Source organism: Quercus suber, unplaced genomic scaffold, assembly GCF_002906115.3.
Source record: "Quercus suber isolate HL8 unplaced genomic scaffold, Cork oak 2.0 scaffold_417, whole genome shotgun sequence".
In the NCBI taxonomy this organism is placed as follows: Eukaryota; Viridiplantae; Streptophyta; class Magnoliopsida; order Fagales; family Fagaceae; genus Quercus; species Quercus suber.
Genome location: NW_027069868.1, coordinates 437,299 through 450,019, shown reverse-complemented (window position 1 = coordinate 450,019; position 12,721 = coordinate 437,299). Strand labels below are relative to the sequence as shown.

The window sequence follows — 12,721 nt, the reverse complement described above, 5'->3', positions numbered from 1 at the left end:
TATCCGTTTCATGCAACATTACACAATATTATAAATCTCCCCGAGGCTGTCAACAGAGCCTTAATTTTTAATGGATCTTGATTTACTTTAAGAGCATACTCTTTCCTAGTAGACAATTGCAGTAAAGCCTTCCTCATTTCCACTCATAATAAAAGAAATTTTCCCTCTCTATGCACCTTCTTCCAAGAACTCAGTCTCATTTGACACTCTTCCAAAGTGAACCCCAAACAATAAAGAATTTTAAAAGATTTACTCCCAACCGCATCCATGATAATTTATTGGGTAGAGAAATCACTCTGAACAGGAAATTCCCTAGTGAGACTTGGCACTTCACTCTCTCTAGAAACCCAATCTTGCCAAGGACAATCTTCAACCTAAGTTGTCTCAACTCTTGAAGCAGCTCAATGCTGGTCTTCACATAATTTTAAATGGTCAGTATGAAATATTAACAATCTGTCATTGGGCAAATTTAGGATGGGACTGCATACAGCTTCTTTGAATAACAAAACCATCTAGCAAACCAGGATTTCGTTTCATTGACTAGGACTACCCCACCATGATACACAAGGACAAAAAAATCCACTCAATAAGCTCCCCTTAAAAATACAAGGTTTGTTGTTTATACATAATAGTGTGAAGTCCATGATATCCAGGAGAGAGAAACTTAAGAGAAAAAATAGAAACTCCAATAGAGCTAAGATATTGCTTCAGAATGAAATTATTATATCCAAGCAAGCAAGGTATTGTTAGAACACGTGTCCTTGACTTTCTAAATATGAGTTAGAAATTGTGGACAAAAGAATATTAAAATAATCAAAACTAGAAATAGTAGTAGCTCTTCCAACTGATGGCAAGAAATATCAATCAAATAGTAAAACAGATCATCTCTTACATACCCACCCGTTTACAGTAACTATATATGAGTTAATGGGATACTTCAATACTTAATCTTCACCCAAAAGTAGTTTATTAGAAGAGGTAGAGACTCTGAGTCCTACTATAATCCAAATTGAGGAGACAATTGGTGTTCTTCACTGTTGCACATTTGTTTGTTTGTTAATGCATATGTGGGTACATCTCTTTTTAGCTGAAGTAATTTCTCAAAAACTGCAAAGATGTTGCAAGTGCATATGATATGAGGCAATGCCACAATAAAAGGTACCAGCTAATATTAAAATGGCTTTTATCAAGAGTGTAACCATAAAAGCTTCAGAATTGACACAAAGAAATATGCATTTATAAGATAAGATTCTATGCAAGAAAAAGCACAGGAATGAAACATATCAGCTTTAAAAAATGATAATAATTCCAAGCCATTTTTATTACCTTGTGTTCTGGTGGGCCAGTGAGCCTTGAGTTCTTGTTCCATGAGTCTTGAACCCCTTTAGAAATACTACTTTCGTGATCCAAATTGTTTGAATTTCTAAATCTTTCATTACGCCATCTAGGCCCTCTGTTCTTCCTCAGAAAATTTGAATCAGAATGTTTTTGATGCTGAGCAACAGAAGAATGTCGTTTCAAAGCAGACAAAACCTCATCCGATGTACTCCTAATTTCAGATCCAAAAACACCAGAATCCCATTGTTTCAACCATAAGAGAACCTGTAGTTAGACAACTATCTAGAGTTAAGTAACAGAGACAAAAGTCAAAAGAAACAGCAGCCTCAGAAAAATAAATCCTTTTTGGAACATTTTCCTTATAAGAAGCTTTCAGAGAAACCAAAAAAGATATTTACCTCACGATTTGTCTGTTCATCACTGAGAAGCTCAGTAAACGAACTTGGGGCATATTTATCAACCCAAAGCTGTTCATGCACCACTGGTGTTTCAGGAAGAATTATGTCATTCTGGCCTTCAGAACTTGCTTGCAAGGCCTTCAACACCAGAAGAATGAGTTATAGGAATCATTCTAATGCATAGGGTATGTCAATCATAAATCTCACAATTCCTGCTAATAACTAATTAACAATGAACCTTTACCACCTCATGCCAGAAAAGATTATGAGTTCAATCTAGATTCTACATAGTTATGGCTGTCTTTGAGAGAAAGTTTGTTGCTTATACAGCAAGGTGGGTAGATCAAATAACTACAGAAGACCTGTCCATTCTGAAAGTCATTAAATCCCCATCACCATCTCCAAAATCATTTATTTCTCAGAGACCCACATTGACCAGTATAATGCTATCACACCATAGGATATGGTGAACTTGCTTTAGACCCTCATATGTAAGATGATATGCATCTCACCCTGTTAGATGATAAGATGGCATGCCCTATTGACAATTCTGAATCTTTTCTAACCTGATTTTGTTAAGTGATGATACACATTGAAGCAAATCTGGAAACCTAAACTGCAAAATAATGATCAATCACTGTGATAACTTCATAGCCCCTCTAACAATGGCTCCAATACCTTACAGAATTTTTAAACATTTGACCTCAATCTGAACCAAATTCTTTGTTTCATATGTAATCCAGTTTTACATTCTCTTAGGAAAGAGAAGAGCGAAAAGGAGAGCATTCCTTTAAAAACAATTTAATGGAATTGTTACAAAGAGAAGAGTGAGAAGGAGAGCATTCATTTAAAAACAATTTAATGGAATACTACAAAACATTATGTGTGTGTGTGTGTGTGTGTGTGTGGATTTTAAAATTACTTGTCAACATGCTTTAAGTAAGAAGGAAAAACAGAGGATCAAGACTTGAGATTTTATGTTTCACCATTGACCCAAGAGACTAAATTTTCAAACCACTGGCATTTCTTTCGCAGTACAACTGAGAATAAATTAAATATCATGATGTTTACCTTAGCAAAAGCCTCTTGCTCAACTCTTTGCAATAGAACATTGACAGGTTCCAAAATAAGTCCTGCAGGGAAGATAGATGTCCAACTATCAACTAACATGAAACTAAAATTGATCATAGAAAACTGAAGGTAAATGGGTATACACCATGACAATATAACAGAAGAATTTTCAAGTTGAAGAAACTGCAAGTAGTCTAACAGAGTTCTGGCAGATAAATCCCAAGGTTTTTGGTTAATTGGTTACTAAGAAGTGAAGTATCAATCTAGAAATGCCAACATAAGTGAGGATATGGTGCTAACTATCAAATTTATAAATAAATAAAAATATAGGTAAGAAGTAGAGACTGTGAGACACCACCCAAACCCAAAAGCTTAAACTACCAAGCCCAATTCTCAAAATTAAGAGCCTTTACTCAATCAAGGATGTAGCTAAAATGACAGTCTCCTTTACTATGAAACAATGGAAAACCAAAAAACATAGCTCCAATCAAGGAGAGTACAGGGGGAAAAAAAAAAGGACTTAATGTCAAGAATAGACCATTCACAATCCTCAAAACATCTAGAATTCCGCTCCCGTCATAAGCACCAAAACAAACAATGTGGCACCAACCTCCATAAATCTATATTTTGATGTCTACCAAACTTGCCCTGCCAAAAAGCTAACAACTCACTAACTTTATATGGCATAACCCAATGTATACCAAACAAACAAAAAACCATAGACCACAACTCATATGCTATAGTTCAATGAAGAAGAAGGTGATCCACCTATTCACCACACCTTTTACACATTAAGCACCACTCTAGCACTGTAATATGCCTCTTCCAAAGATTATATGTAGTTAAGATCTTACCTAAGGCAATAGTCCAAGAAAAGAACGCTATTTTAGGAGGAACCTTCGATTGCCACACCATTTTCCAAGGAAAATCAATGACAAAAGGAGAAAAAGAGTGATAGAAACCCCAAAATCTCTACTCAATACTAGCTTTCAACAAAGTTTGTTAGCACCAACACCCTGCACATGCTTTCATTGTTGTTTGTTGTTGTTATGGAGGCAATTAGCAAAATGATGGATAAGGCAGTGACAGAAGGTTGATTGTCTAGATTTAGTGAGTACCTCAACAAGTGATCACTTACAAGTAACGCATCTTCTCTTTGCAGATGATACATTAATTATGTGCGGTGCTGATATCAACCAGATGTTGTTTTTGTGCCTAATTTTATCATGGTTTGAGATTGTATCGGTATTGAAAATTAATACGTCTGAACTAGTTCCTGTGGGAGTGGTTCCAAATTTTGAGATGCTAGTAGATGCGTTGGGTTATAAGCAGGGCTCACTTCCTATGAAATATTTAGGCCTTCCATTGGGTGCAAAATGGAAAGATAGAGCAGTTTGGAATCCCATCATTGTGAAGGTGGAAAGGAGGTTAGCAAGGTGGAAAAGATTGTATCAATCCAAAGGGGGGAGACTTACACTCATAAAAAGTACTTTATCCAATTTACCTACATATCTCCTCTCCCTTTTTCCAATCCTAGCAGATATAGCATACTGTATGGAACAACTTCAACGAAATTTTCTTTGGGGTGGTCTAGGAGATGATTCTAAACGTCACTTGGTTGGTCCAAGGTATGCTCTCCTATCCAGTCTGGGGGTCTAGCAATTCAAAATTTGAGATACTTTAATGAAGCGTCATTGGGAAAATGGTTGTGGAGATTTGGGTATGAGAGAGAAGCGTTATGGAGAAGGGTAATAAGGATTAAATATGGAGTTGAGAAGGGAGATTGGTGCTCTAATTTTGTTCCAGACTCCTATAGGGTGAGTTTATGGAAAACTATTAGTAGCGATTGGTCTATTTTTTCTCACTACATTCATTTTCAGATTGGAGATGGGACTAGAGTGAAATTTTGGCATGATGTCTGATGTGGGATAATCCTTTGAGTATGTGTTTTCCAGATTTATTCAGAATCAATAATGATAAGGAGGCTTATGTGGCTAATCTCATGCAATTTCCTAACGGGGTTCTTTTTTGGGACTTGGAATTCTTGCGAGAAATTCATGATAGGGAATTAGATTCTGTCTGTTTTTTGGGATGTTATATATGGAGTCTCGTTGAGAGGTGTTGGTGAGAATAAGATGTGTACACCTGCTAAGAGCAAGGGCTTTAAGGCAAGCAGTTATTATCAAGCTTTGTTAGGTGTATGTACTCAGTCCTTTCCTTGGAGAAGTATTTGGAAGCAAAAGGTTCCTTCCAGAGTCGCATTTCTTGTTTGGACTGTAGCTTTAAGAACTATCTCGACTATTGATAATTTACATAAGAAGAAGGTGTTGATTCTATATTGGTGTTATATGTGCAAAAGTAATGTAGAATCGATAGACCATCTTTTACTACATTGTCCTATTGTTCATGAGTTGTGGTCTATAGTGTTCACCTTGTTTGGTATCTACAGGGAGATGCCAAAGAATGTGGTTGAGCTCCTTGCATGTTGGCAAGGAAATCTTGGTCATCATCGTAATGGTGTTATTTGGATGGCTATGCCTCATTGTTTGATTTGGTGCATTTGGCGAGAGAGAAAAAACTAGTGTTTTGAAGATTCTGAAAGGACTATAACTGATTTAAAACTTTTCTTCTTTAAAACTCTATCGGATTGGATGTCTATCATAGGAAGTCATTCTATTTTTTCGGTCTATGATTTGATGGATGCTTGTCATTTATGTTTTTGATTATTTTGGTCCCCTGTTGTATACTTCTTATATACTTGGGTGACTCATTATTATGTCTTTGAATAAAATTTTCTTTACCTATCAAAAAAAAAAAAAGCACCCCGCACATTCGTGGAGTAAAGTACATCCCAAAAAAGATCCAATGATACTAACTCCCAATCCTGTGGTGGACGACAAAACAAAATGTCCCAATGCAGCCTCCCATCAGAAAACCGCATAACCTCCTACACTGAAGACTCCCTTGTCTGACAAATACCATGCAATTCTGGAAATGCTTCCTTAAGAGAACAATCCCTACACCATTCATCCTCCCAAAACTTTATCCTAGTACCATCACCCACATTCTCAAGATCAATATAAACCATATATAGATCTATACAAGCTTCCCCATAAGTTACATTAGAGATCTAAAAGAAAATAACTTCCATAATAGATCACCCTAGCATAAAACCAAATCCATTTCCCAATATTGTTGTTTCATGCATATGTTCAATCACTCTCTCCCCAATATTCATAATGCGACTCATAACATTAATTTCACAATATTTTATACAGTTTTAAATATCTCCTTTGTTCTAGTGAGTGTTTCTCCTCCAATCATTAAGCATTTTGTTAACACTACATCTTATGGAAAAAAGTTTGTCAACCAGCATACAACCACATAACCCAAGAAATTCCACACTTAATGGAAATTTCATGAGGTTCCACAACTTATACCAATTTCATCCTGCTTAATGCATCCTTTACCTCAATTATCACAATTCTTCAAACAAACCTACAATTTCTATGCTTAATTGGGTTATGCAATGCGCTCCAACTTCTAGTATCGCTTCCATTAAAAAGTTTATCAAAATACTTTTTCCATCTCTCTTTAATCTCCTCTTTCTTTAAAAACACTCTTTGATCTTTATCTTCAATGCACTTGACACAATTCAAGTCTCTTCTTTACTTTTGACACAATTCAAGTTTCTGAATATTCTTTTCCACATCCTTTGTCCCCAACTTACTCTATAATTTTATTTTATTTTTTGATGACATGGAACCACCAAACCCTTCACAACAGTGCAGCGCTTACTTGTAGGCTTCAACTACAACTCATTACTCCTTTAGGTTCTTGATTCCCCAATGTGGGAATATTGGATATAAGGCAAGTTCTAGCCACCAGAGTTTGTCAAATAGTATTACAAGCAGCAAATCTAAAAATAAGACCACGAGTTATAACCTAGGAAACATGGACACTTCGTTTGGGATACCATACCCATGTCATATCCATGTTATACCAAAGTCATACCAGCGGTGTCGTACCAGCCTTGTCATGTTTTAATTTTTCAGAAATTGCTCACATCATTGTGTTGTACCCATGCCCATGTCTGTGCTACTCAGATTATAACCTGTAGGGGTTGAAAAACTTGAATCATAAAAGTTCTATGTGGCCTGCCTCAATTTAGTAGTCCCTAAGGATTTGGAATAGACATTTTTCAAAATTCCTTAATCTATAATTTTAAATCAATACTTAACGCTTGGTACATTAAAATTTATCACTGTCACTAAAACTTCAGCACGCTAATGATGAAGATAAACTCGCTTTCTACATTTCTTTTTTCTCTTATTCCTTAAATGTTCAATTACATTTTATATTGAAACGGACCAACAATTTTACAAGGCAGTCAAATGAAAATTTTATGAATAATTATAAAAAATAGAGGGTAAGATTCTTGGAAACCAAACAGAAAAAGAGCAAAAGTAATAACCCTACCACCGGACTGCGTTTTCGCATGCAATTTGTTCAAACGCTCCTCCCTCACGACCCTACATATCTTCGCATAAACCCTATCTCCGCTCGGCGCAGTCACTGGAATACAATCTCCGTCGATCTGCGACGCGTACCTGGACACGATCTTCTCCTCTTGTTCCTCCACCACAGGACTCGGCTCCCGTACTGGCGGCGGCGAGTAGCGCAGCCAATCCTCCTCGTCGGGCACCGGCTCCAGGTCGTCAATTCTGGACCGTTTATCATCCGAGGGAGCAGTGTTTTCTGTTGTGGAGGCATGGAGGCCGTCCGATCGATGACGCTTGTGGCCGTTGGTTTGAGTTTCAGAGATAAGCGGCGGATCTGTAGGCGACGAAGGTGAAGGTGGTTGAGGTTCTTCTTGTTGTGGGTAGGGTTCCGGTGGTTCGAGGTCTGGGTAGTCGTCTTCGTAGAGGTGAGAGTTGGATTCAAGGAATTCAAGCTCTTCTGGGAGAGGAATGTCCATTTCCATGTCCATTGGTGGATTGAGAGGTGGCTTTGAGTAACAGTATGTGTGTGAGAGAGATGGTGAAATACTAATAAACAGGGTATGACAAATTGGCAATGCCTTTCTATATTACTAAGTGCTTTTGGCGGGAAAGTGAAGGGAAGTGCAGGGGCGAGGGATTTTTAAGAAAATAACTACAAAACCCAAATAATATCATTAGTTAGTCAACGTTTCAAACAATATCATTAGTTAGTCAACGTTTCAAATATATTGCATTTCTAACAACTCGACTTCAAAGAGAGTCGATTTTACTGTTCATATCGCCTATTTTTGCGCCACGTAGATAAAGAAATCGACTTCGGAGAAGTCGTTTTCTATACAAAGAAAACGACTTCAGAGAAGTCGTCTTCTTTGTATAGAAACCCAAACCTGCAAATTAGCCTCAGGCGACCAATTCAATCCAAAAAAAAAAAAAAATGAAACCCAAACAAGAATGACAAATCCAAACCCAAACGAAACCCAAACCCACGAATGACAAATCTGATATGATCTGATCTCGAAATGGAGTCGTCGAAATGAAGACTTTGTTGCTCTCGAAATGGAATCGGCGTTCAAACGGACCTGACTCGACGGATCCATGAGGTTTTGTTGAACGCCAACTCCGAGGGTACGACGGTGCGCCACCACCGTCTAAACGCCGATTCAGAACGCCGGCGCCACCACCATCCGACTCTGCCTGGACCGCCGTGTCCACCCGCGTAGCTGTAAGTAATTTCTCATCTGAAATACAAAGAAAACGACTTCTCATCCCAGTAATTTCTCATCCCAGTAGCTTAGTTTGAATCTATGCAGAGAAAACGACTTCAGAGAAGTCGTCTTCTATACAAAGAAGAAGTCGTCTTCTATACAAAGAAGACGACTTCTCTAAAGTCGTTTTCTTTGTATGGAAAACGACTTCTATGAAGTCGATTTCTTTATCTACGTGGCACAAAAATAAGCGATATGAACAGTAAAATCAACTACTCTGAAGTCAAATTGTTAGAAATGCAATATGTTTGAAACGTTGGCTAACTAATAATATTGTTTGGGTTTTGTAGTTATTTTCTAAAAAAATCCCAGGGGCGAGGGCTACAAAGAGTTCCCCCTAATTCCCAAATTACCCTCGCAGTAATATTAGATGACAAAAATGCCTCTGCTCAATCTCAATAGAGGCTGAGTTTGGCTCCATGTAAAATATTTTTCAAGTATAAAATATTTTTAGCTAAAAATTTTTTATGTAAACGAAAACATAAATTATGCGGGAAAATTATTTCATTTGTTTGATCTTGCATGTAAAAAATTTATTTCCAATAAGTACAAGCTACCACCATCAAGGACAAGCACAACCCACTACCAACTACCCAAAATCTAGATTGAGAGGAGGAAACAAATTGCCACCACTACTCTCTTGCCACCAAAACGAACACAAAATCAAAGATCAAAGAAAAAGAAAATCAGCCAAAGAAGAGTGGGGGTTTGGTTCAGGTTAGAGAGAAAAAAGTGAGATGAAAGGGAGAAGACCACTATGGAGTGGTGTTGCCTGGGGTTTGCTACGGAGGAGCCATAGAGGCTCCACCTTATCGAATCGAAGAGAAGAAGAGAGGGAGGGTGAGACCAATCCAAATTGAGAGAGGTTATGGGTTTTGGTTTTAGAGAGAAGTTGAGGTTGAGATGTGAGGCCACCACCGGTGGTGGCGAGGTGATCGGAGTCAAGGACACAAACAGTGTATCGGCCTCTCTCTCTCTCTCTCTCTCTCTCTCTCTCTCTCTCTCTCTCATAGAAGCTGAAAATGAGTGTAATTTGTTTGAAGGTGAAATACAAATGTAAATGGTTTTACACTGAAGGGGGTGCCTTTTTACAATCAACTAAAATTCATTTTCAATTTAACTAAGTTTTTCAACTAACCCAAACACAACCAATGGTGTAAAATATTTTTCATATTTCTTTTACACCCGAGACAAACATAGCTAGACTATCTTGTGCGCTCGTCCAATGATGGAGAGCTTCTTGGACAAATTTTCCAAAAAATAAAACCCAAGAACTCCCTAAAATTGGGATCATTTTCAAATTCGATATTGCAATTGAACAAATTGCCTCCTTTAAACTTTTTATCAAGACAAAAGGTATCATGTGTTGTGTGGGTGACCACATTTTATTATACAATTACTTTTTAAATATAATTTAATAAAATCAATTTTAAAAATAAATTTTAGTAAACCATACTTGTCAAATTTTTATTTATTTTTAAATATTAGTAACATGAAAGGTTTAGATTTAGTATTACTTACCATAAATATTATTGTTCCCCAATTTCATACCCTCTATACTTTACACAATTGACCACAAATTAAAACTAATATTGTTATTCCACTACTCTCATGCCCTCTACCTAAAACAAAATCATCAATCAACAATTTCATGCCTTCTACCCAAGTCAAATCAACCAATCTGATCCATTCCTCGACATGTCACTCTTTAAGGCAAATTGGAACAAAGAATGGACTAGTGCTCGTGACTTGGGCTTGGGCCTTGATGTTCATGGCATTTTTTTAGGTTCATGATAGCTTGGATGACATGGGTGGTGATGACAAAGGTAGTGACAACGGGGATTGAGATCTAGTGCAATACCTAAGGTATTGCACGATATGCAATAACTTTAATATTAGCCATTCATTTAATCCAAAGGCTCATAATTCAACACCTCACCAAATAATAAAAAGACCATTTCACCCTTAAAAATTTTCAGACCCCATGTGCTTCTTCTTACCTAAGAGGCTTAAAACACAAAATAAAAATCTCTCTCTCTCTCTCTCTCTCTCTCTCTCTCCAAGCATGAAGTTGTCTCAACTCTCAAGGAGTGAAGCTCTCTCCGAAGTGCGTAGCCATTGGCCAGATTGCTGGTTCTAACGGTACTTGGCCATTATATCTTGAAAATCCTCAAAATCCCATTTGGCATAGTCACTACCGATCCATCTTTGCTTCCTATGCTGCTTCCCACATCAGGTCAGGGATTAGGGGATAGGGCTTGTACGTTGGGGTTTAATTTTAATTCTACTAGTGATCTATATTTCATCATGGAATAATTATTTAGTTCTTGTTTTGAGGAATATTTTTGGGTAGTTTTTTGCTCCAACTTGAATGCTGCACATTTTCAAATGGATATATGAAATATGGTCTAGCAAAATTAAAGAAATGGATGGTCAATGATACAGGGGATATAGCTAAAATTCCTATTTTACTAGTTAGATGTTACATTGGTTGAAGTCTATGCTTTTAGGTCTTGAATGTGTTTGAACTGTAGTGTTTTAGTCTTTGCATTTCATGTTTGCAAACAAAATTTAGTGATCAAAATTTACTGTCATAGAAATTGAAAATTTTGACAATTGAATTTTTGTCTTTGTATAGGTATGATACACTTTAACAAATTTTTAATAAATTTTAGCTTGAACTATTCTTTATCAATTGGGTCATCATCTCTCATGATCATATATTGGTTTGTTGTAATTCTTATATATGATAAGTACAATGTTAATACACAAATTTTCAGCTTTTATTTTCAAAGAAAAACAATCATTATTCTATATTTATAATAGTAGATATTTTGTACAGTTGTTTGTTAATTACAAGAGTATACTTTAATTCATCGCATGGCGTGGCGAGAGAATTCTCTCAAAACATGGATGCCAATGCAAATTTGAATCCTAGAGTTGGTATGGAATTCGATACATTAGAAGATGCATGGGAATTTGGGGTAAAATATGGAAGGCAAATGGGCTTTGATGTTAGAAAACATTACATAAATAAAAGTAAGAAGGATGGAAAGGTAACATCGAGGGGACTTGTATGCACAAAACAAGGCATTCGAGGTACAGAAGAAGAAGATATCATTCTCACTCATAACCGAGATGATACAAGGACTAGTTGTCCTTTAAGGTTATATGTTTCATTAGTGCAAGAAACTGGAAAGTATAAAGTGGCTGATTTTGTTGGAGAACATGATCACACTCTTCGTCTATCAGAAACAGTTTATATGATGAGATCTTAACGAAAAATTTCAGAAGTTCATGCAGGATTGATTGATTTAGCATCCTCTTTTGGAATCAAGCCAAAAGCAATATATGAGTTAATGAGTAGAGAGGCTGGTGGGAGAGCTAATCTTGATCATAAAAATTACCTTAGAATAAGATGGCAAAAAAACTGAATATACGGTGAAGCTAGATGTTTATTAGGGTACTTTCAGAAACAATTGACTAAAAATTCATCATTTCAATATGGAGTATAGTTGGATAACATTGAACAAATAACTAACATTTTTTGGGTCGATCCTATTGATTATGATAATTTTGGTGATGTGTTGACATTTGACACTACATATTGTACTAATAAAGAGTTAAGACCGTTAGGGGTGTTTACCGGTTTCAATTTCCATAGAGGGTTAACAATTTTTGGGATTTCTCTTTTACATGATGAAACAACAGAATCATTTAAGTGGCTTTGTGAAAGATTTCTAGTTGCATATGTAGGTAAAATACCTAAAACAATTTTTACAGATCAAGATCTTGCAATGGCAAAGGCAGTGAATGAGGTAATGTCTAACACTTACCAAGGATTATGTACTTGGCACATAATGCAAAATGGGATAAAACATTTGGAAAATTTGATGAAAGATGGTCTTTCTTTTCTTCAAGTTTTTAAAATTTATACGTTTGATTATAATGATGAAATTGAAAAAACATGGAAGGACATGATCGACACATATGCTATAAATAATCGTAGTTGGTTGGATAGTATCTACAAATTGAAAAGAAAATGGGCAGTGTTACATGAAGAATGAATTTACATTGGGAGTGCGAAGTACCCAACTCAGTGAAAGTTTGAATGGAGATTTGAAAAATTACTTGAAATTTAATTTAA

General features: G+C 36.4%; 2 protein-coding genes across 2 annotated transcripts; one reads left to right on the top strand and one right to left on the bottom strand.

Moving 5' to 3' along the window:
* Positions 1-1,236: 1,236 nt before the first annotated feature.
* On the bottom strand, positions 1,237-7,897 carry LOC136062463 (uncharacterized). The gene is made up of 4 exons (XM_065761532.1): positions 7,287-7,897; positions 2,808-2,869; positions 1,737-1,874; positions 1,237-1,602 (listed from the first exon to the last, which is right to left on the bottom strand). The coding sequence occupies exons 1-4, from the start codon at positions 7,795-7,797 to the stop codon at positions 1,252-1,254; spliced, it is 1,062 nt and encodes a 353-aa protein (XP_065617604.1). The 5' UTR covers positions 7,798-7,897; the 3' UTR covers positions 1,237-1,251.
* A 3,586-nt stretch (positions 7,898-11,483) lies between these two features.
* On the top strand, positions 11,484-11,852 carry LOC136062461 (protein FAR1-RELATED SEQUENCE 7-like). The gene has a single exon (XM_065761525.1). The coding sequence runs from the start codon at positions 11,484-11,486 to the stop codon at positions 11,850-11,852; it is 369 nt and encodes a 122-aa protein (XP_065617597.1).
* The last annotated feature ends 869 nt before the right edge of the window (positions 11,853-12,721 follow it).

Coding starts and splice junctions, on each gene's coding strand:
- LOC136062463 (XM_065761532.1), bottom strand. CDS start 7,797: ATGGACATGGAAATGGACATTCCTCTCCCAGAAGAGCTTGAATTCCTT. Junction 2,870..7,286: donor TGCGAAAACGCAGTCCGGTG/GTAGGGTTATTA, acceptor TCTTCCCTGCAG/GACTTATTTTGGAACCTGTC. Junction 1,603..1,736: donor ATGAACAGACAAATCGTGAG/GTAAATATCTTT, acceptor GTCTAACTACAG/GTTCTCTTATGGTTGAAACA.
- LOC136062461 (XM_065761525.1), top strand. CDS start 11,484: ATGGATGCCAATGCAAATTTGAATCCTAGAGTTGGTATGGAATTCGAT.